General features: G+C 41.1%; 1 protein-coding gene across 1 annotated transcript in view; it reads left to right on the forward strand.

Annotated features, from left to right (window-relative positions):
- The window catches only part of itfg1 (integrin alpha FG-GAP repeat containing 1), a 221,775-nt gene that overhangs the window by 163,402 nt on the left and 32,324 nt on the right, over positions 1-26,049 (forward strand). Inside the window, exon 14 of the mRNA XM_034680660.1 lies at positions 4,960-5,038. Within this exon, the coding sequence (XP_034536551.1) occupies positions 4,960-5,038 (79 nt within the window). The remainder of the gene's footprint in view (positions 1-4,959; positions 5,039-26,049) is intronic.

Genomic DNA, 26,049 nt, shown 5'->3' on the forward strand with positions numbered 1-26,049 from the left:
AAGGGGATTTGAATGGGTGATGTGTTTCAGAGCTCCAGGGCAGCATAAGCTTCTTATTTTATGTAAAATACCTTACTTTATTACAGCCTAAAAAATTACCAAAAATGAAAAGCACAAATTTATTCTTAGATATAATGTTAATAGCTGTTGATTTCCACCAGATAGCCGCCCTCAGCTTCCCATCTGCCTGTTTTATTACTGATTGAAAACTAGTAAGAGATCATAGAAGTCAAAGACATCAAGTCTGGCTGTGTTGTGGGTGTGTTGGTGGGAATTTTCCCAAAAAATACATAGTGCAAGCCTTTTAGTTTTCAAGGGCAAATAAATGCCAGGTGTGCTTGTTTTAAGCCGCCGTCCTCCAGGGAGTGCTTTGAGTTTGTTTCTTGTTGCTGTTCAGGGTCGTGTTGGAGACTTGGGTATTCATTTATAGTTTACCTTTTGTTCATATTATGGGAGTTTTTGAGGAATCCAAGGCTTCATGTCTGAGTCTGTTAGACAAGATGAGACCTTGCTCGTCAGTTTGATCTGTACAAGCCTCTGAAAGGTAGTGATGGGCCTTTTGAAACGGGCTCCATGTGTGTCCCTGGTTTCTTTTGTAAAGCTTTGTGAAGAGAGTGGCATCAACACATATTTAAAAGATGCTGAAGCCAAAATTAGCAGAAGGATGAGTAAAAATCCATCAGGGGGTAAAGTAACACATAGAGATGACCTTTTATTGATTCTGAAGACATACTCCACATCCAATCAGAACATTGTTAAAATGACTCTGTAGTACCGACTGTTTCTACAGAGCTCCTCAACAAACAAAACACTAATGAGGACGAGTCACTTCCAGTTCCCATGACAAGTCAAGGATGGACATTTTCAATGGTCATTGGACTGATCCCCAATGAAAGCTTGTCGAGGCCAAAGCATGTCACTGCATTATGTTTTATTGTTTCCTAACACACAGACGACATGGATTTATCATTCATTTCAACTCTACCTGAATATATCAGAAACATTTTTAACCCCTGTAACAACAATATTTTTGGATTGTACGTTCCATGTAATTGATTTGACAACACAAATACATTTTCTTTGTAATTTTTTGGTTTGTCTTTGCTTTTCCAACACAAACACCTCATTGAGATGAATCAGTGGATGTAATTATTCTCACACTGCTATTGTGGGCTAAGATACTGTTTTTTTACAGTTTACCACAGTTAGCTAAGCACCATAACATTTTCCACTATCACACTGTCTAATGTTCACAGCTACTTGTAACATTACAGATTACTACTGTCAGTCCCTCCAGGAAGTTGTGATTTCGCGATCGCAACTATCAACGCAAATTCAACCAATCAGCGCGATTTTTTCGCGGCCTTGCAATTTTATACAATCACCGCAACTTTCCCGCAAATTTGACCAATTACCTTAATCTCAGCCCCTGTACATCATCGGTTTCATCATCAACTGACTTCCTTGTAACATAAACGCAAGTCCTCACTTGATCAACACTTTTCAACAGCTAAACACGCACGGAGAACGGGTGAAGAGCGAGGACAGCAGGCAGGACAAGTGACGATGACAACGTTGTTATTTACAGATACTAGAGTTATTATCTGAAGGGCTCAGTGTTTGCTTGGTCACCTACCTGCAGCAGGTGTGCGTTATGAACCAGCTCTCCTCACCTCCATGCATCTGTCTCATCTTCATTGATTATTTTTACCCCCGGTGTGCGTTAGTGACAAAGACACAACGGGGGACGTCTGTTTACTATTTGAGGTTTTTGCCGCAATTACCGTAAAAACCTCCCGTCTACAGCTTGATTTATTCCAGTTTGGTGATACATCAGACACCTTTAGTGAGTTTTGCTCAACTCCTCGTCATCAAAGATGCAGATTAATTTCAGAGCGCCGTGAACTGACTGACTGTGCCTCTGTCGCTGCGAGGTGCATTTAGGGACCGTCGTAAATGTGCAATACAGACCGTTCATGGCGTTTTTCTGTGAATCAAGTGAATCAAAATACAGTCACAGTGGTCACATCAAGAATGTTTTCTAAAAACTACTGTAATGTAGCATATTTACTTGCCCCTGAGATGTTATTGGGGGAAAAAAGCAAAAAAAAAAATCGCAACTTTCACCGCAATTTTTTCAAAAAGCTAGAAAGAAATCCCGCGAAATCCTGGAGGGACTGTACTGTATTCAGACCAAGCGGCAACCTCTGGTATTAAAATATGAAGCCCATGCAGAAGTGCTAAAAACTCTAGCTCATTGAGCATCCGCTTGAGGCTGGCTGCAGAAAACACAGGAAACCACATACACACCCATTCAAAAAAGACAATCTTTGCAGCAGAAATAAACATGTTTACAGCCTGGTTCAAAGAAGTATTTAGGTCTGAGCAGCTCATTTCTCTATCGGCACAAACTGTATCTGGTGAATTTTTTATAACCTGTCATTTTTGAAGATGTTAAGATTACGAGTCTTGCCTAAATGAGGGCATAGCTGACTTGATTGACAGACCCTGTAGCTGTTGGCAAGGAGGTTCAAACCCCTCCTCTTTACCTTACACTAGCTCGACAAAAGTTAGGTTGACTTTATACAAGAACATGAGAAAACCTCAAAGTTTCAAAAGTTAAGCTGATGCAGAAGTGAAACCTGCATTCCGTCAACTTTTGATCTGATTTGATTTATCACCTCTGCAAACATTCTACTAATTAACTTATGCTAACATCAATACAGCATGATGTTTATTATACATGATGGTCCCCAGTACACTGCACATAGATCAGATTATGTCTGGTTGCCTTGGATTGACATGTCAGTCCAGAATGACATCTTAACAGACCATATTCACACATTGGTCGTTTTCCAGTAAGCCACACTCAGGGTGGGAAGTTGGAGCAGTGTTGGATGAAGTCTGTTTGAATATGATTTAAAAGAAAGCATTGTTGTTAGCAAGAACTGTGTTTGGATTGAATCATCAAATGAGCTGTTTTATTGTCAGAATTGAATATTACTGTCATACGTTTTTTTGGAAGAAGGATTATGCATATTGATTTTTAACATGAAATGTTGTACTATGCATCTCTGGATTTTCACTGTCCCTTGACTTTGTGTTTTCTTAACAGCCAGGCAGCTGTGAAATAAAGACATTTGTCAGATTTGTGATGTCAATATGATTTTCAACCTTGAACAAAGCAGTAATACATAATAATATTTAAGCTTCCTGTCCTGAGCGTGACATTTCAGTAACGTGGCCGCCATGTGAATTTGGTGTATTGGGGTAGAGCCTATAAACTGTATAATAAATGTATGTAGTATTCGTCACCCATCTGTTTCTGAAGCGCTGTTTTGAAGCCAATCATTGGCAGGAGCCGTATTGGATATGCTGAACTCGACCTAACTGCTGTGGAGCTAGTGTGAGGTAAAGAGGCAGACTTCAAGCCTCCTCGCCAACAGCTACAGTGTTCCTGCCTGTTGATCAAGTCAGCTGTGCCTCTCATAATGGAAAAGTCGTAATCTTAATATCTTCGAATCTGCCGCATTATGAAAAATTCACACACCCCTCACAGCGTGTCAATTGAGAAATGAGCTATCCAGACTGAACTTCTTTTTTTGTACCAGGCTGTAAACATGTTTATTTCTGCTGTTAAGATCTGCTTTGTTGAATTGGTGTGTATGTGGTTTCCCGTACTTCCAGAGTCAGCCTCATGCAGTCACTCGGGGAACTTACATTTTTAACACTTCCACATTGGCTTCAATTCCCTCGGCTGGAGGTTGCCGCTTGGTAGAGCCATAGCAGTGAGTGTTCGCCTTGTCTGTGGTCTCTACAAAAACAAAGATGGCGACAGCCTGGATGCTTAAAATCAGAAGTGCACAAACCTATGAGTGATATTTTGTAGATCAACTCACAGTTTGTACCCACAGCAGGAAATCGGCTTCATTCGATGTCATTTGTTTGATGTGTTTCTCTCAAACTTCAATCCACTTCTCAATTTAATGTAGCCACCAGTTTATGGAGCAGTTAGCTTTAAGCACCTTTTATTTCTCCCAGAGAGCTCACGTCTGATGATTGCGTGTAGGCGGACAGAGAAATGTGACAGAAATACAGCGGCCATGTATCACTTCATCATACAACCTTTCACCAGTGGAAAGCCCTTTGCGAAACACATTAGCTTTGACATCAACAAGAGGCTGCTGTATTAGAGTTGTTTTGCTTTCTGTCTGTCTGCTCGTTGTCTAACTGAAAGGCATGATGAATGCAGTAGACGAGTGGAGCTTGCGGCTGTTTCTGCTCCTCTCCTCTCCCATCCATCACCCTCTCTATCTTTTCATTTCACTCTCCCACTCCTCTTCTTCTTAGTCACACCTCTCTTCCTCTGTGTTTCTTTGAGCCCTCTAATCTGCAGCTCTGTGGCTTTCTAATCTTCCACTCCCTCTCCCTCTCTTTTTCCTTTTTTTGACCTCATTTCTATTCCTCTCTCACCCGACTGCTGAGTGTCACAGCACAAAGGACCGAGTCTCTCCTGCAGTGGTGTATGTTTGCATGTGTGTGTGTAACAGGCTCTTGATTAGCTGATGCGAAGCGAAGGACGGCTTGACAGATCTCTTCATTAGTTGTCATCCTCTCGTAATGAAGAGATAAGACAGCTCCCTGTGCATCCGCCCACTCAGGGACGCAAACACGCAACGTCACACTCATTTATACTCAGTCAGGTTCAAGCCAGCTAGGTCAGACGCCTGTCATGTCACCTAGCGAAAATAAAAACCAAAAACTGCTGAAGGTCATCGTGGTGACAGCGTGGTCTGTCTGTCCGTCTGTCTGTCTTCCCACTCTCTCTCCTGTCTCTCTCTCTCTCTCTCCCCTCCCTTGCTTGTTTTTTCCTCACTGTCCTCTTTCGCCCTCTCTGACAGGCAGATGATGTGAATAGAAACTTGTGACATGTCAAATTTGTCATCTTTGTTTCTGCAGCCTTTCGGTGTGAACCAGCCGGGCCCCTATGTCATGTACACCACCGTGGACACCAACGGCTACCTGAAAAACGCCTCTGGCAAGTACTCTTAATTTCTTTCCAAGAAAGCTCTCTCTTCTGTTGCTGAACTGCCCACTTCAGTCACAGAGAAGAGCTCACTGTTTTTGAGAAATGTCATTGGCAGATCTTTTTTTTTTATGTGCACATCAGGTTTTATTAATAGCATAACCTCCTAACAATGACAGCTGTCCTTATTCAGGCTGAACACTACTGGGTTTGTTTTGGTGGTTAAAAAAACCTGCAGAAAAGAAGTTAGAACTATTGATTTTATATCTTTCTTTTCATTCCTCTTTTTTTATAAACAAGAAAATCGCCCCGCAGCCTTAAAGACAAAAGCTGCGCCAGACAGGGCAGCAAAAAATACAAAAGGAAGGTTCTCCCAAACACTGCCGCAAGTGAAGGGAGAATAAATCAGTTTGATAAGGCTGTAATGCTCGCTCTATAATGTGTCTTAAGTGTGTGCTTCATTTACATTAACAGTCTACATTTTAAAGACATTACAGCATTTATTAGATGCTGAATTACTCACTTGGTAGTTTGTGAAATGCTCTAAAGTATCTATATGTTATTACAAATCATTACAGGATTAAGTTTCAAAATTCCTTTTTCTAGCAGTATTATTAAGCCTGGAGTTACAGCAGTGTCTGTAAATTACACTTGTCTTCTGTGAGGCTATCCCAGAAAAATACTGTGAACGCTTACAAAACACTGGAGGCCTTTCTATCTCTGAAGTTTCTTCCAGAGCAGCAACACTCCACAAACTGTAGCTTCCTCAGTTCTTCCTCTTTCGAGAGAAGAAAGTGAGAAGAAAAGTCAGAATCAACACTCAAGACTTATGGCTGTGTTTAAGGTTTAGTTTAACAAAGTTCGTAAGGGCTGATGATTGGACTTGGTAACAAAACTATCTCAATGGCGATTGTAAAATAATTCAATACACAATTGGTGATAAACTTTGGACAACTGCCCTCATATGGACGGATCAAAAAGTGTGTTGGTGAGTCTGCTGACTTTTTGCCTCCACTGGAGCAACACAGAGTACACACCTACCTCATATTTCTGCACATTTTTATGCTGCCAAAACTAAAGTGGACATCTTCCTGTTAAAATTAAAACAAAAGTGAGGAATTGAGCACAGAGAGGGGGTGAGATTAAACTCTTGTTATTCAGTAAAGATGATGAAACTCTTGACATGAGATGTAACACAGTTAAATGGACGTTCAGTTGCAGCTCACCTGACATTTAATGTGGCAGAAGAGCCTCGGCTAGACGCTGTTTTTAATTTTTTTTAATGTTATATGATAGGACGGCTCAAGAGATACAGGAAATGTGGGGAGTAGAGGGTGGGGAAGGACATGCAGTAAATGGTTGAGGCTGGAATAAAACGTGATCTCTGCGACGAGGGCTATAGCCTCTATATATGGGCCGTGCGCTCAGACCACTAGGCCAACGACACCCCAGGCCAGACACTGTTTTTTTAACTGAAATGCAAACACTGTAGGACCCCTTACTTCAATCAAGAAATACTTCTGTAGTCTTAATGAATCAGCACGAGTTGGAACAAAGGACTCTCTAGTTTCTATAGGCTTCCCTTGAAAGTGAAAGGCAGCAAGACTAGAAAATAAAAGCACAGTCTTTCTTTATCTTATCAAATATTTATATCGATTCAAGATGAAAAAAAATGATATTTGTTTTGCCTCATCAACAGTCATACTGTATGTCATACCAGGTTTCCCACAGCTCTTAGAGGGTCTTAAATTTAATTCAAGAAAGCAAAGGATCATAACTTGTCTTAATTTACTGTAAGTTTGCTGAAGGTATTACATTTTCAGATGCTGCGTTTAAGGCTGAAGGGAAATTGTCATGCAGGAACAAAGCATATGAATAAACCAAGGAAAAACAGTCAAGTTGTTTGACCGTACAGTAACAAGGTCTCTAACTGGCAGACTGTGATCAGGACCTAGATCCCGTCCTATCAAGGCCAGGCATCACCAACTACTGAAGAAATCATATATTCTAAACAGCTCAGCTTTTCTTGTCTCTATGGTAGCGAGTTTAGCGGCCCAGAAAACTCTTAGACTGATGACTGTGTTTTAAATCATCCCACCTGATGCCAGTCAGCCAATCCATGGTCTTATTCAGAACAGCATTACGCCTGGACCCCGCATGTGTTTGAGAGTTACACAGATACCAAACAAAGCCCAATAATTGTGATCGCCATATTGGGAATTCTGTCAATGAATGCCCAATTGTTTAGCTATTACAAGAGGATCATAGCAGAGTGTGGCTGAGCCCAACGGCAGGTTGTTGATAATTAAAGCCTTGATGCACAACATATTCAAAAAGGCAAAGTGAGCGAGTCCTCACATAAAGGAATTGCTGCAGTGTTTTGGAAGCCATAAAGGTCTTCTAAGGGTCTTAAACATAATTGAATCTGACTTAAAGTGGAGCAGGAACCATGTGATCATGCTGATGAAGATGGTTTAGCTCTGCAGGTAATTTATTTTTACTCTTACAGTTTTGAAGGTTTTCATGAATTTACAATCTCAAACAGGTCATCATCATTTAATCTCAAAGGGCTTCTCCTTCTGTAATTTTAACCAAATCCTGGCAATATCTGTTTAGCTGTGCCTGTATGGATTAACATAGATTGTGACTTTCTTTACTTTTTTTCACTGTATTGTCAAAGAGGGCTGCAACTTGTAGGATCACTGGGTTTCCACAAGATTAGAAAGAGCTGCAGAGTTGGAGCTGCTGAACATCTCAACCCTACACTGTACTCTACACTTCTACTATTCTATTTATTACAAGGCATTGTGAATACTTGTTCCTAATTGGTCAAAACTCACAACAGGCTTTTATTACTTGACATACTGTTGTTGCCATGGATTCAACTGTAACCACAGACTGAAACAGACTGACTGTAATCACATCAATCTGCCGAAAGAAGTCCTGTTAATTTGAGCTGTGTTTGTTTACCGCGGAGAAACCAAGATTTGAGGTGAAAGCAGAGAAAAGAAAAGACAAAGACGAAAAAAAAAAGTAAAGACAAAGCAAATTTGAATTGAATTGAATTGAACATTGAAAAGAAAAGACAGGAGAGGTTAAAGTCACAAAAACTGAAGACTAACAACATAGACATCTACAAATCTGAAGGGGCATGAAATAAAAACTTAACCTAACATGGCGTGGGACATGGTGGTGTTTAAGCACTGATTAATGGGAAAGAAGAAGTTGCAGGTGTTGTGCTGTTCCATGCGGTCCTGTTAACCTTGTTTTATGTCACCACCGGAGGAAAAGTTCAGATTAATGTGAGTAATAACAGCTGAGTTTGCTCCTTTGAAGAAGGCCATAGAGTCAGCCTTTACTATGGACGCACTCAAAATGTGAGCGCAAGTCCACTACAACAACCTGCTAGTTATGCATGGTCTCTTACTTTAATATGATGGAATGATTCAAGATGGATAGATACATAGAAAGACAAGACGAGACATTGGGGACAGCAGTGCTGTGTCGTATTAGCTGCAGTTAACCTAGTTGATGTTACACTGTGGGAAGGACACAGAACTGCATGAGGACAAGATGCACTGACAGCCCTGGGTCAGGGATATATATAGTGTGTGTGTGTGTGTGTGTGTGTGTGTGTGTGTGTGTGTGTGTGTGTGTGTGTGTGTGTGTGTGTGTGTGTGTGTGTGTGTGTGTGTGTGTGTGTGTGTGCGTGTGTGCGTGTGTGTGTGCAGCAGCACAGTGCCACTCTGTCAGATAACATTGTTTTATTTATGTTGTTGAATCAGTTTGAGTCTATACATACCGGTATTATTTATGGAGTGAGTGAGACAGATCTCCCACCAGCGTCATTATTATTTAACCTCTATCAGAACTGCTGTGAAGTCCTACTGCAGAATATTGCTCAAATTTATCCTCATATGGCTGCAGACTTTTCAATCAGTGGTACAGTGTCCAAAAAAGGTGTGGAGAAAATATGAACACCGGCCATTTATATCAAACCAAACCAACAGTCCTGTTCCCTCAGCACACACCCCACTGGTCTGAAATACTCTGTTAAATAGGCACAGAGAGGAACAGTGGAGAGGGGGAGGCGGGGGCTATTACCAACTGCACCCACCACGGCAGAGAAGATGGAGAGCGGTGTAGAGTCCCACTGGAGGTGGAGGCAGATGGAAAATCATACTGAAGTGAGAAAGCTTTTCATTTCCAAATCGAACAGGAAAAAGGCCTGATAGTTATAAAAGGATGCAGTTCATGTAGGGAATAAGAGAACATTAGAGATATATAACTTTTTCTTTCTCCCTGTCAACCACAAAACCTAAACTAAAGTATTGGCCGGTGTTGAGGATCCTCCTATATGAGTGTGATTAAAGAGACATCATTTCTTTGATTGCTGGACTCTGCTAACTCTGTGCGTGTGTCATATGATTAATATTATTACTAGGTCTGGCTCAGCACTCTCAGTCCTAACCTCAGCATAATCTAAAAATTGGACATGCACCCCTATGGTATAACTGGTAAATTCTGGTTGTTTTCTTGAGATCTCAGCTCTTTTTTTTCTCTTTATCTTCAGATAACCTTTTTTCCCTCAATATTGAGTGTGCCATTGTAAAATCAGATGATCATAACTCGTCTCCGATGAGTTGCATGATCACAAAACAAATACAGATAGGCTTCAATTAAGTCACCAGTGTGGGCATTGGCAGCATGGAACGTCCTGATCTGACCCATCATCGCAATGACCAGCCTTTTGTTTCGTTTCCAACATCACCAGAAAATGATTCGTTATCATGAGAAAAAAAAACTCTGTCATCTTGAGATGATGAGAAAAATAACTGTAAATCTCAAGAAAATTACAAGAAATTATTTGTTCAAAGTACAGAACTACACATCTACTTCATGGGACAGGAGGAAAGGAGAGGACAGAGAAGATCCAAACGTTACTAAGATCTTCATAAGGCAAATCAGGTTTTGCCTGATTTTACTTCCACAACTTTCCCTCATGAACCTGTTTGTTCCATTGTTGAGAAAATGGTTTAAGAACCATTACATCATCTGCATAGAAACATACAGAGCGAACCTAGCCAGAATGTAAGCTGTGAAGCCTCTCCTAGGCACACTAATTCAGTTGGGTTTTTCTTGTTTTACAAGGAAAATACTTCATTTCAAATATTTTCAGTAAAAAAAATGTATCCCTCAACCCAGCCACAGCTTTTTTTAATTGATATAAATTGCAAGTTGACTGGTTTGCTGAGTCATACTTGGAGGGGAGAATCTAATTCAAAGTTGATGTGCAACTAGGGAAGGTAAATAAGTGCCAAATGTTTGGTACAACAATCGGAAACACCTTCCAGGCATACTAAGTGGTAAAAGAAGCAGCATTGAGAAGACTGGTGGGGTTAGAGAAACACACCAGTTTACTATAAATCTGAGTCACTCCTTATCTGAACTTTGAAACAAGTCTTCCATCTCTCTGCTAACTTTAAAGATGAACTCGTGTACATGATTTCAAAGGAGGTTTTCACCTGGTTGATCCATTTAGATCCAGTAGCATATTGTCTTGATATGTGTCACACTTGGCCTATAAATCTGTTTCTTAAGAGTCTGATTGTCTGACAGCGGCTTTTCTGCTCGTGGTTTAGTTTGTTTGGTGCAAAGAAGCATTTATTTAACATTTAACATCCCATTGTGCCGTCTTTCCATCTAAGAGGAGCGAGAGGAAGGAAGCGAGAGTGGCCAAAGGCTCTGCCGGCAAGACTCCCCAGACCCCTCATTTAACAGCAGCAAAGTGCTGCCAGGGAGCAGGCTGCTTGTGTGTGTGTGTGTGTGTGTGTGTGTGTGTGTGTGTGTGTGTGTGTGTGTGTGTGTGTGTGTGTGTGTGTGTGTGTGTGTGTGTGTGTGTGTGTGTGTGTGTGTGTGTGTGTGTGTGTGCGTGTGTGTGTGTGTGCGTGTGTGTGTTTGTGTGTGTGTGTGTGTGGTGATTTAAAGTGTATTTATTCTGTAGCTTGTAGCTCGGGGGAATGCCAGCGAGGCTGCCAGAGATGAGCAATGATGTGGCTCACACAAACACACGCACTAATACACACCCACGATGTCTGGGCCTCTCCACTGGGGCCCAACGATCTTCACTTACCCTTCACCCTCCTGAAAGGGGGAGAGAGCGCAGAGGAAAGGGGAGATTATGATATGCTGAACGATGGGGAAAGGGCTGGAATAGAGTTACTGCTGGAAAAGAGGGAGAGAGGTGATGTGAGATGATGTATGATGGAAATACTGGACCGAGATGGTGAATAAAGTTGGAGAGAAGGATGAATGGTGTAAAGGATGAAGAGAACAGAACAGCAAAGCAGAAGAAGACACTACAAACTTACACACACACACACACTTTTTTTTATGCTCCATTTTTCAGTGCACTACCATGTCAAACTTATCCATGCTCCTTCATGTGAGTCTCATATTTTACCTGTGCAATGAACATTAATTACCCCTCCATAAGCACTGGTCGTGGGCCAGGCATTAGTCATTTCCATCTGACTACTTTCTGAATAATTCAAGCCAAGCCACCGCTGTTTTTAACTGTATTTTTAACAAGATAAAGGCCCTCAGTCGTTGACACCTGGAAGCAGAGAAACAAGTTGAGCAAAAGTTAGCACAGTTTGTAGTTCAGCTAGTGGCTCCTTGATGAGGAGTGTCTGAGAAACCAAATTTGGAGTTAAACTGCTGTTTAGTTTTTTTTTACTGTGTTTTATCTCTGGATACATTTGTTCTGGGGATAGTTTCTTGAAATGGGAGATGCCAAGGGTAAAGAAGGTGGCTCACTACAGCTGAGAGGTACACCTGTCCCAGAGGAGATGTAAGGATTTTTGTTGGTCCATTTTCAGATTGTACTTGTTATTCTGGTTGCTTGTTGTCCTCAGGAAACAAAGGTCTGTGGAGTTGAACTTGAACTGTATAAATAGAGCAGCTTCTCAGAAAAAGACTGGCTGACGACTGACTGAAACACCTGGACGCAGGACTCTTGTCTAACTGTTTTGTTCCATCCTCTTCAACTTTTTGCGCTGTGAATTTCTGTTCAGGTTTTAAATGAATGAATTGTAATGAAGCTGATGTGGGCTGAACTGTCTAGAGTGATTGGCCAATGATCTTGAAGAAATCACTGACTGGATTTTGAACTTTCCAAAATAATGTTTGTTTCTAAACAAGCTGAGCATTTACGAAGAGCTGGTAGCCCCTCTAAACGTTGTGATGTCTATAGATGATTGACCGTCCTATGAAAAACTTGTGAACACTAATACTGGAAGTTCATTTTGAGACTAGGTTCATTGTTCATTGTTGAGTTCATTGTTTTTTTAGAGCCTGCTGTGCTGTTGCTCGTGCAGCACTCTATGTCTGATGAACCAGCTGAAGACAAAAGTTCAATTATTCAGCTTACAAAATGCTAGGCACCTCAGGGTCTTCTTCACCAGGATTGAATAATTGACTTTTAGAGATCAGCCTTACTTTATATGTAGTGCATACAGCATGCATTCACATTCAGAATATGACAGTGATAATGTCATTGTCTTATCTCACAAGTAAAGGCCAACAGTAACCCTGACAAGGCTTCTCTCTTCTCTGTATCTGTGTCGAGTATTCACGCACTATCTGCACAGAGTGTGTCCTTTTCTCTAAGCTACACATTTATTTCTCAGTCTGTGAGTAAAATGTTAACGTGTGTGTTACAGCTTATAGGCGCTGGTGAAAATCCTGACATTTCTCTCTTCATGACCTTGTGTGTGGGTATGTACGTGTGTGTTTTCAGCACACAATGATGTGTTCCATGCCCCTTACTAAGCATGTTGGATGGATGAGCATGGGCTGTGATCCTGACAACACCACACCTCATTATCAAGTGACTCCTGCTGAGAGTGGGAGAGAGGGGGGAGAGAGAGGGGGGAGGCGGTGTAGATGAATAGTTGGAATAATTAATTAACAGTCTTTTTATTTCTCTCTCTCTCTTTCCCTCTCACAGTGAACAGTCTCAGAGACGCAGAGAAGGATTAATACAGCTCTGTGTTTCTCCCTCTGGGTTCAATATAACTCACAGACAGTAATGACCATTTATCTGTGGACACCGGGGGAACAGTGTTATGTGTAGCTTTCAGTGCCAATATTTAGATCATGGTCAAACAATGATAAAACACAGATTTGATTTTACATGAAATAATACATGAATTTGATCCAGCATATCGATAACAGAGAGTGTTATCAAGTCATGACTCACAGGTTAGGGAAGTATTATTCTAACAAAATCTGCACAGGAAGAGAGTAGAGAAACAAAATCTGATTCACTTCCTGAAGTCACGGTCAAGCACACTTATGTCATTACTGTGCATTTTTTCTCTAACCTCTCTAACTCAAGTATTCCCCCCTCAAAGTTGGTTACTAAGCATAGAGCCAGGCATTTTGCCTTTATTACGCTAGTTATAGTTTTTGCTGGGTTTGGTCATGGCACCCAGTTGCTAACCCTGGTGTCAGATCACTGGTGAAAGCACTGTATTCCCTGTCAGCCATTGGAAATTGGCAAGTTGCAACCTTCATTGTTGAAAGGGGAAGACATGGTGGAAGTGCACAAGACTGCAGTTCCTCAGTGTCCACTTGAGGCTGGTTACAAAAGCCAATGAAACCCAAGAAGAGCCCATGTCAACATGGGTGCAGGGAGTTCTTTTTTTAGTAGTAGTAAATGGTAGTCAAGAAAAGACTTTAGCAACATTTGGCATGATTAAGGGTATGGCTTTTGGAGGCGAGGCTTTGGACTCTGCTCTACCTCTTTACCAGTTTCTAGATCAGCCAGAAGTAGTTGGGGTTAGCACTTCCAATATGAAAAATGCCATCTTTTTCTTCATGACGCCTCCCCAAGATCCAGTTGTTGACTTACTGAGATTAAGTCTATATTTTATACAGTCTTCGGCTGGTCATACCTGCCTCTTGATGATCTAGGCCTGGCCATGTCTTTAGAAGACAGGAAGTATGGTTCTGTTGACTGCTCAACCAGCCCAAGAGTTTTTTAATGGATTGCTCCAACCAGGCAACAACGTCTGGGTGTGAATGAGTGATACATCTGATGACAGGGGCAGATCACAACAAATACAGAAACAATTTGATAACCATCTAGCCCCAGCAAACACTCTGATACAGCTCATAACTTAGGCGTAGACCCCAGGGTGTCATCAGGTCATATTAGTGTGCCTGTGTAAATGTACATGTTGATATACTGTGGCGGAGGTTGGCTCTGTTAAATCTTGTGTCTCGTGTACAGAGGTTATCGCCCTTGTGGAAGCGATCACTGGTTCTACTCCTGACCTCAACCCTATCTGCATTCAGAAACACCCACTCTCTACTCCGAATATTTCCTGTCTCTCTTCAGCTGTCTTATCTAAAAAAGGCAAAAATGGCCCAAAATAAACTTTGCACATAAAATATAGGTTTTGTTTTCAAACTGTCAGTGGTGAAATGCGTTGTTGATCAATGAGAGGCTCAGAAATAAACAGAATACAATGCAACTGTCAAATGACTCTGGAATGGGTCTTTACACAAGTTAAAAAGCATTTTCTCTCATATAGTTAAACCTTTTTTTGTCAAAACACATCATTTCTTCTTCAGTTTTTCTTTTATCTGATACATTATCATTCAACTTAATCACCAGGATGGAAACCTCATGTCATTGCCAGCAGTAATGGTTGTTTTTGCCACTGAGCTGCAGTTTGAAGTGGAAGATACAATGTTGTTTTGCAGGCCTGAAGACAAAATACTAACAACTCTGGTGTAGTTAGCCATGTCCAGACAGGACGAGCGTGTCCACTCTGCCAAAGATGATTATTCACAGAGACATTTGAGGAAGTAAGGAGGAGGGAGGACAGACAGAGACAGGAAGAGAAAAGAATGAGTGCTCATAGGGAGGAAAATCATAACGGGCCCAGATCAATGTGAAGCTCTCTGCAGACTGTCCAATTAGGCTAATGAGTTCAGGGGATTAGCAATGACTCGGTCTCTCTCTCGCGCACACACACTCACACTCATGCATACACTCATTTTACATGCACATCCTTTGAAAACTCCCGAGAAACATATTTATTGACCTTTTCGGCAATAAAAGATGCAAAACAACTTGAAACACAACAATCGCTTTGTGCTGTGGTGACTTGTGCCTTCACTCGAAGCTGCTCATGTTTCTGTCTGGTACATCATGCTGCTCTCTCAAGCTGTGTCGTAAAGGCCAACCTATTGTGCTCAACGTCATACTGATCTATGGCTACAGAATACCTTTCATCAGGTCAGCAGTAACTATTACCCCATTGTCAAATGGTTTTATTGCACAGTATATGTTATATGGGTTTGTAGCACACAGGGAGTGTTCACAATATGGGAGCTGGAGAGTAGGTGAAAGAGAAAAATGAGAAAGGTCTGAAGTGGAGAAAATGAGAGGGTGCAGAGGACAAAGCTGAAAGCATAGAGTAGAAATAAGGAAAGGCTAGCAGTGAAAATGAAGGTGGAGAAGGAGAAAAAGATGATAGATGAAGGAGAGGAGCACGAAGAGATCAGAACTGAGGAGGGAAGAAGAAGAGGAATGAAAACAACAACAGAAGAGATAACCACCCATGCAGGAATGGAGTATTACTATTGATCAGGCTTTGCATGCTCTTTCTCTTCCATGTTTTCTCTCCTTCACCTCTCACCTCTGTCCATTTAACCTCATTTTTTAACCTCTGCATCACTTCTCCAGCCTCCATCCCCTAACTTTAATCTGCCTCTCTCCTATTTCTCTTCTCAACCTGCAATCTGTCTCCTGATGTCAAATTTGAGACGTCATACAGATGAGTGAAATGCTTAGTTGTAATTATATGACGGGCTTTGACACCAATGTATGTCCAGACTGACATTTTGCAAAACATTTTGGATGATTTTTGTTAACTTTAGGTGACATTTTCATGTTGCACTGTGGAAGATTTAACAAGGGGTTGATAGATTTTCTCTGTAGTGTCCATCAGGGGGCACAACATGCGAGATTCCATAAAAACAGATGAGAAAATAAGACTACTCACTTTATTCAAAGCACAGTTATTCATTTCCTGCTACATTTATAATCTCAGTCTGACCACACAATAAGGTTTTGGTTGTTTTGTAAACGTTAATCCCATTTTGAGTACTATCAAAGAAGATATTAAACATATTTAGGGGTAGGCTGCAAATGATTGACACTTTGGTACCATAGTAACAGGTCACAAGGTCAGCGATTTAATTATGTGTATCAGTTCTCATCCAAATAAAGTCACTCTTGACTTGGGGATGAAAAAAAGCAAAACGGGTAAAATGCCAGACTTAGACTTTAAGACAGGGGTTCACAGTTAAATGTCTGACATATTCGAGGCTACATCAGCTTTAAAATACAGTTTATCAAGAGATGATTAAATACAAAAGAAGAAGGTCTGCCTCCCTGCACAATTTGAAGTATCTCTTTACGCATCTTGGTGGGAACTGCTGCTGAACAAGACAGCACGAGATGATCATGCATGCAAGTGTTGGACCTTGCTCAAAACTGTATGTTTTTAAATATTTTACCTCCAATTTATTTCAGTATTTTCACACACCTGCACCTCTCCTCATTTTTCATACACACAGCCACTTCTCCTAGTCCACCTTTTTCCATTTCTCTTCACCAGTATCTGATCTTTTGACAGTAGTCATCATTAGCTTATCCTAGAAAGTCTCCCAAATAACACAACTTGTGTTGTGAAATGTTTCATTCCCCGTTTGGTTATCACAACAGGTGATCTGAATGTGGCTGTTAGTGTGAGACATAAGAATGATTCAAATCTAAGGTTGAAACATTGAGAGTGAGTTCTAGTATATTTTATCAATATAATGACAAAATATACATCTTAATTGAAAACCTAAAAGCATTCTTGACTGAGTTTTTCAATAACTGTTGTAACTACGACAGTCAAAGACACATTCAGGTGTCAGTCTCCAGTTAAAGCTAGGGTTGGTAGCCACGAAAAACTAGCATGAATTTGAATGTAGCATTTCCTCAGGACTCCGTCTAACCCCTCCTCCCCTCCCCTCGGAGGTCCTCCAAAACGACGCCCCCGCTCTCATACACTCTCGCCACTGATTCGCAACCATATGATCGTGACTGATTCAAAAACGGTCCTCAGCACATCCTTTGTGTTTTGCACAACGTCAACTCATGTCTCACTCAGCGGTAAGAAAACACCAAAACATTATCATAGTGAAATTTAAAAACACAGACAAACAAGAAATGTACGCACAGGAGGCGGGCAGAATGGCAGGACAGGATTTGATTGGTTTCATAAATTGGACCCTAAAAGCAGGGATTGGTTGGTGTTTTCCCAGGTTTGCTCCGGCTGTAGGTAGCAGCTTTTTTTCGCTCTTTTTTAAGAACACCTTATGTATTGATTGCCATCGGGACAGAAAGATAATTTTAACCAGTATAATAAAAAGTGTATCTGAATCTGACTACCAACCCCAGCTTTAATATATTAAACAGAGGGATATGACTGAGGACATTTATCTCCCTCTCTCTTTCTCATGTGGAAAATCTGCTCGTCCACTTAGATGATCACAAACAAGAAAAATGCTAAAATGGTTGTCACATAGTCTTCGGGGGCCTATTACATGCAGCGCAGTGTCATTTTTTTTCCCACTATTAAGTTTTTACTCCTTCTGCAAGTCTTTGAGTTGCCAGGTGTCATTTTGAAAGTCACCCCATCCAACACTGCAGTGTATCCCACTCATACACGACACCTGGGTGGGCTTTTTTTAGATATAATGTAAGATCACCATCTGGGATCAGTGATTAGATGGTCTATTGTTACTCTATGCCCCTCACATCTGATCACCCGCGGGGCCTGACACATGCTCTGTGGGGAATCAGAGAGAGAGAGACAGAGAGACAGGTCCTTTGACATACAGCTTGTCTGGCTCCGCACTATCTTAGTTTTGTATCATTGCAAAATGCTGACAAACCATAATAAATCTTGTCCACACACAAATCACCTGCTGCGGTGTCCGAATATGGAATAAAATACTTTAAGACACGAGTTGTGTTATTTGGGCATCTAAACATGCTGCTGATGATTACTGTCAAAAGATCAGATACGTACATGAAAGAGAAATGGTGGGAGGTGGGTCAGGACATGCCACTGTGTGTAGAGAGGAGAGCTGTTGGTGCTTTGTGTGTTTTGAGGGGGGGTGTAACAGAACTAAAAAAAAGTAGTAGTGGACTAACCTACCCTATTTGAAAAGCTAGACGGATGACATAACTTAACCTCCACCACACGCTACAGGACCAGCGTCCCTCTGTGGGAAACACAGTGCTGGTTTTGTTGGTTCTGACTGTGGGCTCTATTTGATTAGGACACATCTCAGATTTTCTCTGAACAGTAGTATTTATAAATTCTTCTATTCTAAGCCGATACAATGTGAGGTCACGCTCTTATAAGAGCAACTGTGCAGCTCATTATGCTCTAAATGTTCTCTAATAAAACTCACAAGAGATCAAGTGAACATTCCTTTTTTTTAATATTTATTACAACTTTCTTAACATTTGGAACATTTATTTTTACTTTTTCTGACTTGTTTGTTTTTCCATTACATTCTCATGAACTCACTTTGCTTTGAAGTCGAAGTCGATTCTGCTTTTTCATCTCTGAAACAAAGAAATGGAAACCGAATTGTCTTTTTTATGACTGAGGAGGAGGAATTAAGGAAGCTTAATGATGATAAACTGGCTCTTTCTTTTGCATATCTAAGAACGAGAGTGACAGCTGACTCAAGCACACACACATCTCTTGTGTTATTCTGACTGGTCAGTGTGTAGGTATCAACAGGCTTCAGTGCTGTAGTGTTTAAGAGGCAGTGTGTGAGGCTGGAAGGAGATAGGGACAGATCAGCTGTGTATGAAGCCCTGCGGATACTTCAGGGTCCTTCAGGGTATCACCACACACACACACACACACACACACACACACACACACACACACACACACACACACACACACACACAGCCTCATATACACAGAAACACACACTCTTCTTCACAAATCAATGTCCAGATCTTGATACTATTGTATGGACACTGAGGGGGGCTCTCCAGGCGAGGCAGGTTGTGCGTGTGTGTGTGTGTGTGTGTGTGTGTGTGTGTGTGTGTGTGTGTGTGTGTCTGTGTGTATGTGTGTGTGTGCGTGTGTGTGTGTGTGTGTGTGTGTGTGGCTCCTCCCTCCATCTCTGCAATTTGCTCCTTTTATCGCCATCAGGGAGCAAATGGTTTCTATAGCGACAGGCACGAAAAATTCTTTGAAAACTTATTTTTTCTTCCAATTTTGAAGCCTTGGTGCTTGGTGTGTGTGTGTGTGTGTGTGTGTGTGTGTGTGTGTGTGTGTGATTGTGTGTGTGTGTTCGATTGCACTGCAGGTAAATAACATCAGGGACTGTATTCTGGATGAACTGGTGAGATCATGCGATGGTGTCAGGGTTTACAGATAGTGTGATGTCAACATTAGCCGTAGTTTGCTTTGATTTGTTTTTGTGTCCTTGTTTAAACTACTCGTTTTCACACTGATCCTCTCTGCTCTACCATGTTGTTAAATCTCCAGACGTGACAGTTTTTTATGAGGACATGTTTTATAAGCAGATGGACACGCACACACACACAACATGTTGAAGCTCCCCCAGAGACATCCACGTCCTCTCTCTTTTCGTCTTTCTCTCTCCAGTGTTTCATATTCCCTTCTCATGCCCACAAGGAAGGAAAGTTTGCCCGCTTCAATATCAGGAGGGGAGTGAATATCCTCTAATCCTGCTCATTGTCCTCCCTATCTGACTTTCTGCAGAGAGAACAATAAGGGATGATAATGTGAGGACATTATGCCGAGCATGACACTTGCACTCCAAACGACTGCAGGTAAAATGGAAGGAACATACCCTTAATCCGGATTCCACACAGCTCAAGCTTAGAGTGTTAGCTCGGGTACTCAGTAACCTGCATGCAGGAGTCTGCATGAATTTGAGATCAAAGGAGAGGAGTCCTAGCATTCAAGGGCATTAGCAGTGTACATAGCAGCAGTATGAGGGGGAGAAGTGTGCAGACCCGCAGACTGAGTTCTCTGCAGACTGAAAACCAAGGATTTTTTCTAAGAATCAAGTTTGTTAGCGAGCTTCTTAAAACCTGAAACTTGATTCAGAGATAACAGGTTCATCTTTGACACACGGTTTGACAGATCTGGTTTATGCTCAGCTAGGAATCTTATCCCACGTGAATAATTGTCTTAAGAAAATGACACAGTAAGTAAAAAAGAATAGCACTTTTACAGCTGATTAGCATTAAAAATGTCATCTGTCAGAGTGGGTTAGGTGCAGCATCTGTTAGGGACGTGTGCATTTAGTGGAATGAATGATTAAATGTCGTCACCTTTTCTAGCTGGCATGGCAATTTCTAGTTGATTAAACAAATAATTCATATTTTTATTATTGTAGATGCAGAATGACGGTCATATGTTTGGTCTAGCGCAGCCTCTAGCCGGGGCTGTAGCTACGGTTAATGGCTCTACTACCTGGACATAAACAAGCACAGTTCAGTCAGGAGAGACACAGTTTGAAGATTAAAGGTTATTTATTACAACTTAATGAATGATGAAACTTGACAGAAATCTTTGGCGTAAGAACTCTATGGGGATGATTTTGTGAGTGTAGGATGTGTGAATTTGGCAGCAGAAGAAATCCCCCTAGATTCCAGACACTGGTGGTGGTGGTGGTTGATGAATTCTAGGAATTGAAGACTTGCAGAGACCAGGTAGAGATGGGGAGGTGAAAGGGTGCGCACCATCAATGCAAGAAGGAAATAGCAGGAGAGAGAGAGACACATTTAAAAAGACAGAAGAAAGTTGATAGGCTGACGAGAGGGCGTGCCACTGAGCTATTGGATGACAGCCGCCGCTGATTAACCTATGACTGCTCCGAAGCATGCAGCTGGAAGTGGGTGAGCTATTGAACAAGGGAGAGGAGAGTTAAACAACTGCTGTGATTGCTTTTATAGTCTTCCTGTCTGAATTTTTCGCTAGAGCTACATATGGCATTTTTCATCACAGTGTAGTTTGACAGTATTTTGATCAAGAAAATGGAGATAAAGTTGTATGACGGCTGTGTCTGTTCAAACTGGGATACAGGAGCAGTACATAACCAGCACAGGCACATAGACATTAACCTGCAAGGAGATACAAAGGCCGGTTAGCTTTGCCAACATTAGCCACGCTCTGCTGCTCAGTTTGTCATTGTTCGACTCTGTGATAAAGTGTTTACTTGTTAATACAGGAGATGCTCAGTTTTGTCTGAGATTTCGTGTCAGTAGATTAGTTAGGCAGTCAGAACTAAAAATTTTGTTGGAACAATTAGGAAATTAGTTGCTGTGGAGCATTCCTAGCAGCTCCCACGGTCATCTCTCTTGTGGGTTATTTTGACTGCTTAGTTGTTAAATTGGTTCATCATAGTAGGATTTATTAAATATCTGCATCTAATATAGAGAAATTAAGGTGCTCAGCATAGTTTGTTCAATATCCGCTGTAAACATAACTCGCAGTGATCATATGAATAAGAAGCAAATTAACCCTTTAGTGAAACCTTCAGACCCCAAAGAGAGACATTTTATTTACCATGTTAAAATGAACAATTTGTTCTGGAAACCCATACAAATTAAAGATAAGTCTGTTTCAAATGATTTCTACTGGGTTCCTTCTCTGCCTGCATCTCATAAAAAGAGTGGGTACAGAATAAAGTGTAATTATTGCATAAACAGCATTGAAAAGATGTTTTGTTTTTAAAATGTAACCAGGGAACCATGCACAGCTCAGAGCTACTTCAACTCAGATTGTTAATTAGAAAACCTGTTAGTTTCAAATTCTTATTTCAAATAAAGTGTTTTAGTTTCTTTCCGAAAGCACTTCTTCATATTTGAAAATAATACATTTATGTATTTGTCTGTAACTTCAGAAAGTAGAATACTTTTCAAAGTGATGTAATCTGTTCTTAAGACTATCTCTCCACCCAGTTATGCTCTACTACTAATCACATACTAATGTGGAGAGATATGATCAATACAATTGCCTTTATAGTCAGTTATGATTTTATGATTTTATGATTGTAACCTTGGTTCTCTGAGTACAGAGACTATTTCTGCAGGTAAATAAGGAACACGGAGCTGGGTTTTTTTATTTCATCTTATTTAACCAGATGAGAACCCATTGAGATCAAGACCTCTTTTACAAGGGTGACCTGGCCTAGAGGTCAGCAGCACACGTCAAAATAAATAGTACATAGTATGGAGCATACATACAGACAGTATGTAAAACAATCAATAATTTAAAAGGTGCAACTAATTTGCAAATAAAGTGGGTTGAGAGATTCTCTTCACTCAGAGAACTAAAGTTACACTGATAACTGAACGTTTACTTATTCTGTCTGAGTTTTAAACATGCTAGAGAATAACTCAAGTCAAGCTCAGTCCTGCAGACTGCAGGTGGAAAGAACATTTATGAAGGCTAGAAAGACCTTTGTTGTGAGAGAAGTTAAAAATGTGTGAAATGCTCAAACGAAGAAGAGTATTCTTTCTCATTTTGTGTTTTTTTCATATTTTCCTCCCATTTCTGTGAGCACAAATTAGTAGGAAATCTTTGAAAATCTGCATACACGTTTATGTTTCTGTTCCCCTGTTCATAAAAACTAATGTGATGCATATTTGGCCAACAGAAGTGTGTATGTGAGAGTGTTTACGACTTCAAAATGACAAGAACACACACACAAACACACATTCATTCAGCAAGCACGGACACTAAGGCTGGCTGCTTGTGCTGCTTTGAATTCGCTTTGTGTTCTAAGAGGTGGATTGTAGGCTGTCAGTCATGTGCACTGAGTTTCTCTGCCAATTCCTCCAGTGGCTCTGCATAGAGAGATAGGACACACACACACACACACACACACACACACACACACACACACACACACACACACACACACACACACACACACACACACACACACACACATACAACAGACGTTGATACATCGCTCTGCATAATAGCCTTTGCCAGCCTCCCCATGTTGGGATCTGGCTTTGCTCCAGCTATGGCCACATTTCCTTGGCAGCCCACACACACACAGACACACACACACAGCACTCAGTAGACATGGGCCAGATTCCCTGCCTGCAACGTAACCCTGCTTGATCCTCCATCAGACACACACACACACTCTCAGACCCTCTCCACCCTGCTGAGTAGTCGAGTGCAAGCCATCCACCTCCTGCGTCCTGACAGAGAGCAGCAGTCTGTCAAAACTTCAAACCAAGGCCAGCTTAAAGGTCCATTCCTCTCAAAAGCATCCTGGTGGACATGGTTCAGTGGACTGATTTAAAGCTGCTTCTCCTGCTGAATCCAGCTCAAAGTAAAACTCGGCAGGACAGTCAGCATCCTCAATTCTCTGATTGATATCAACAAGAGCTGGCTTTACCATAAAGGCCACTTGATAGATACCGATTAGAAAAGGAGTAGATGAAGGTGAATAAAAACTCACCGCAAATGGTGGTTTTGGCCGGTAGGTTTTAAGGGTTTCTGAGTAAGTATCACATCCCACCCTACATCAGTAAAATGTATTCCCACACGTCTCTCTAAGTGCACAAAAAGCTGGACAGCCGTCAAGGGCTTGAAATTTGGTTGTTTCACATTTATTTTAGTGCCTTACGCCAGAGTGTAGTACTTTATTTCTGCTGCCTAATATCTATGGACATCCGCCAGTTGAAAGTCTAGTTTCTGGCTGACTCATGCTCCTCTCCGTCTTTCTTGGTACAGTTGATTGTCTACCTGTTGCATGCTCTGCTGTCCAGATATGAGACTCTTAGCTTAAGTCGTTCCTTCTCCCAGTCTTCTTTTAATGCATTATGGTGTAAGGTCAGTTGTTGAAAGTTAAAAAGTTTGTTTGGAAAGTGTATCTTGACACTGTTAAAGTTTATTGCATTCTTAAAGGTACAGTGTGTAGAAATGAGAATGTTTAGCAATATCTAGCAGTTAGATTCTAGATTTAACTTGGCTGATGAAATTTCAGACTGCACAAGAACAACAATGCTCTTATTATTATTATTGTTATTATTATTATTTATTTATTTATTTACTTATTTATTTTATATCCACTAGATGCAAGAACTTGTATGGCCAAAAATAGTCTGTCTATTCTCTGCTACTGTAGAAACTTGGCGATATAAGATGGCAGCCTCCGCAGAAGGGGACCCACTCTAAAACACCAATTCTGTGTTAACAAAACACACAGGGTTTTTTTTGCATTCAGGTTAGTATATAGTAATTTAAACTTACTAATGAATACTGTATTCCATTTCTACCCAGGCTGTTCAGCTAAATGCTGCTTAATACTACACACTGTACCTTTAAACCGTGTTCAAACTTGTGATTGCTGGACTGATTGGTATTAGTAAGCTTGCCTGATGTCACATTATTTCTAGCCTGCTTTTGATACAGGCTCTTGTTTGTAGAGAAACTTTCATAAAGTTGTGCACTAATGGAGCACATAAAATCTGTTGACCTCCGGTCTCCTCAGGTTTCTGTTATGTGCAGAAATGACTGCCCCCTGTGTGTTTTTTGTTCCCCTGTAATGGAAATAATCTGTTAGTCTGAGCGTGTCAGAAACAGGATATGACTTTTGTCATCTCCTGCTGGTTTGCAGCAGTGAGCTGTGTGTGTGTGTTTTAATGCATCATATTGGTAAAAACATTTTGTTTTCTCTATCAGGCTACAAGTCACCTTCAAACAAGACTCAAAGTTCCAAACCAGACGGTGTTTTTTAAAGTTTTGGTTAAAATTATGAGTTGTTTAATATATTGTGCTGAGTTATCCATTATTAATGCATCATGACTACTATTGTAACATAAAGTCAACTAACCACAGATTTGTAAAAAGGTAAATGGGTTTGTATGTAGCACTTTTGTAGTCTTCTGACCACTCAAAGCGCTTTTACAGTACTCGTCACATTCACCCATTCACACCACATTCACACACTGATGCCAGAGGCTGCTATTGTGGTGGACCATGAGTATTAGCTAATCCCATGCGCACACTTTCACACACCACAAGGTGAACAATTTTGAGCAAAAGTGTTTTACCCAAGGACAATTCGGCATGTGACAGAGGGAGACAACTCTACCACTCAACCACAGCCGCAGGTGGAGGTGAATTTTTATAGCACCGAGAACTCCCTGTCAGATTTTTCTTCTGCCACCTTTTAGGCTATCACTGCTGCAACCCTGTGTCACAGTCCTGGACAGAGCTGCTGTAAATCACCTCAGTTTTATCTTCATCAAACTAAAGCTGGCTCTGTAGCCCATGCAACCGGTCCTGATGCAAGTTCCGTGCTGATGATCATTATTTCCCAACCTGGTCTATAAATTGTCCTCAGAAGCTCCTGTGCTAGCAGTGTACACACCAGCACTCCCATTGAGGTTGAAGTTTACAGTCCCAGCACTAAATGAGCTGTCCAGCTAACTGTAACAGCAACAAGTATGCTGCCTTCAAATGGAACTCGTAAAGTTCAAGTGGTAACACCGTTACTAGGCAATGGCTACATGAAGGCCAATTGTTCGATCGTTGTCTTCCTTGCTTTATAAGTGCAATAATATTATATATATTATAATCATATATTTGTTTTTATATGTGCTGAAATGCTGTGTGGAGAAACAACAAACTCCTCTTGGTCCTGTACGTGGCTACTGTAATCAAATCCCGTTGTAAAAGCTTTGCTACCGCTAACGTTAGCTGATCTCACTCCTCTAACTTCAGACCCCATCAGTTACATGATAACTTCATGTTTTTGCATGAAACTGGAGTCTATGGGCTCCACCATTTCTGTGGACGTGATCAGACACGTCACAACTCGTGAACCTGATGTTTTCCGACAATGTCAACTTATGA

This window comes from Notolabrus celidotus, chromosome 3, assembly GCF_009762535.1.
Source record: "Notolabrus celidotus isolate fNotCel1 chromosome 3, fNotCel1.pri, whole genome shotgun sequence".
Classification (NCBI taxonomy): Eukaryota; Metazoa; Chordata; class Actinopteri; order Labriformes; family Labridae; genus Notolabrus; species Notolabrus celidotus.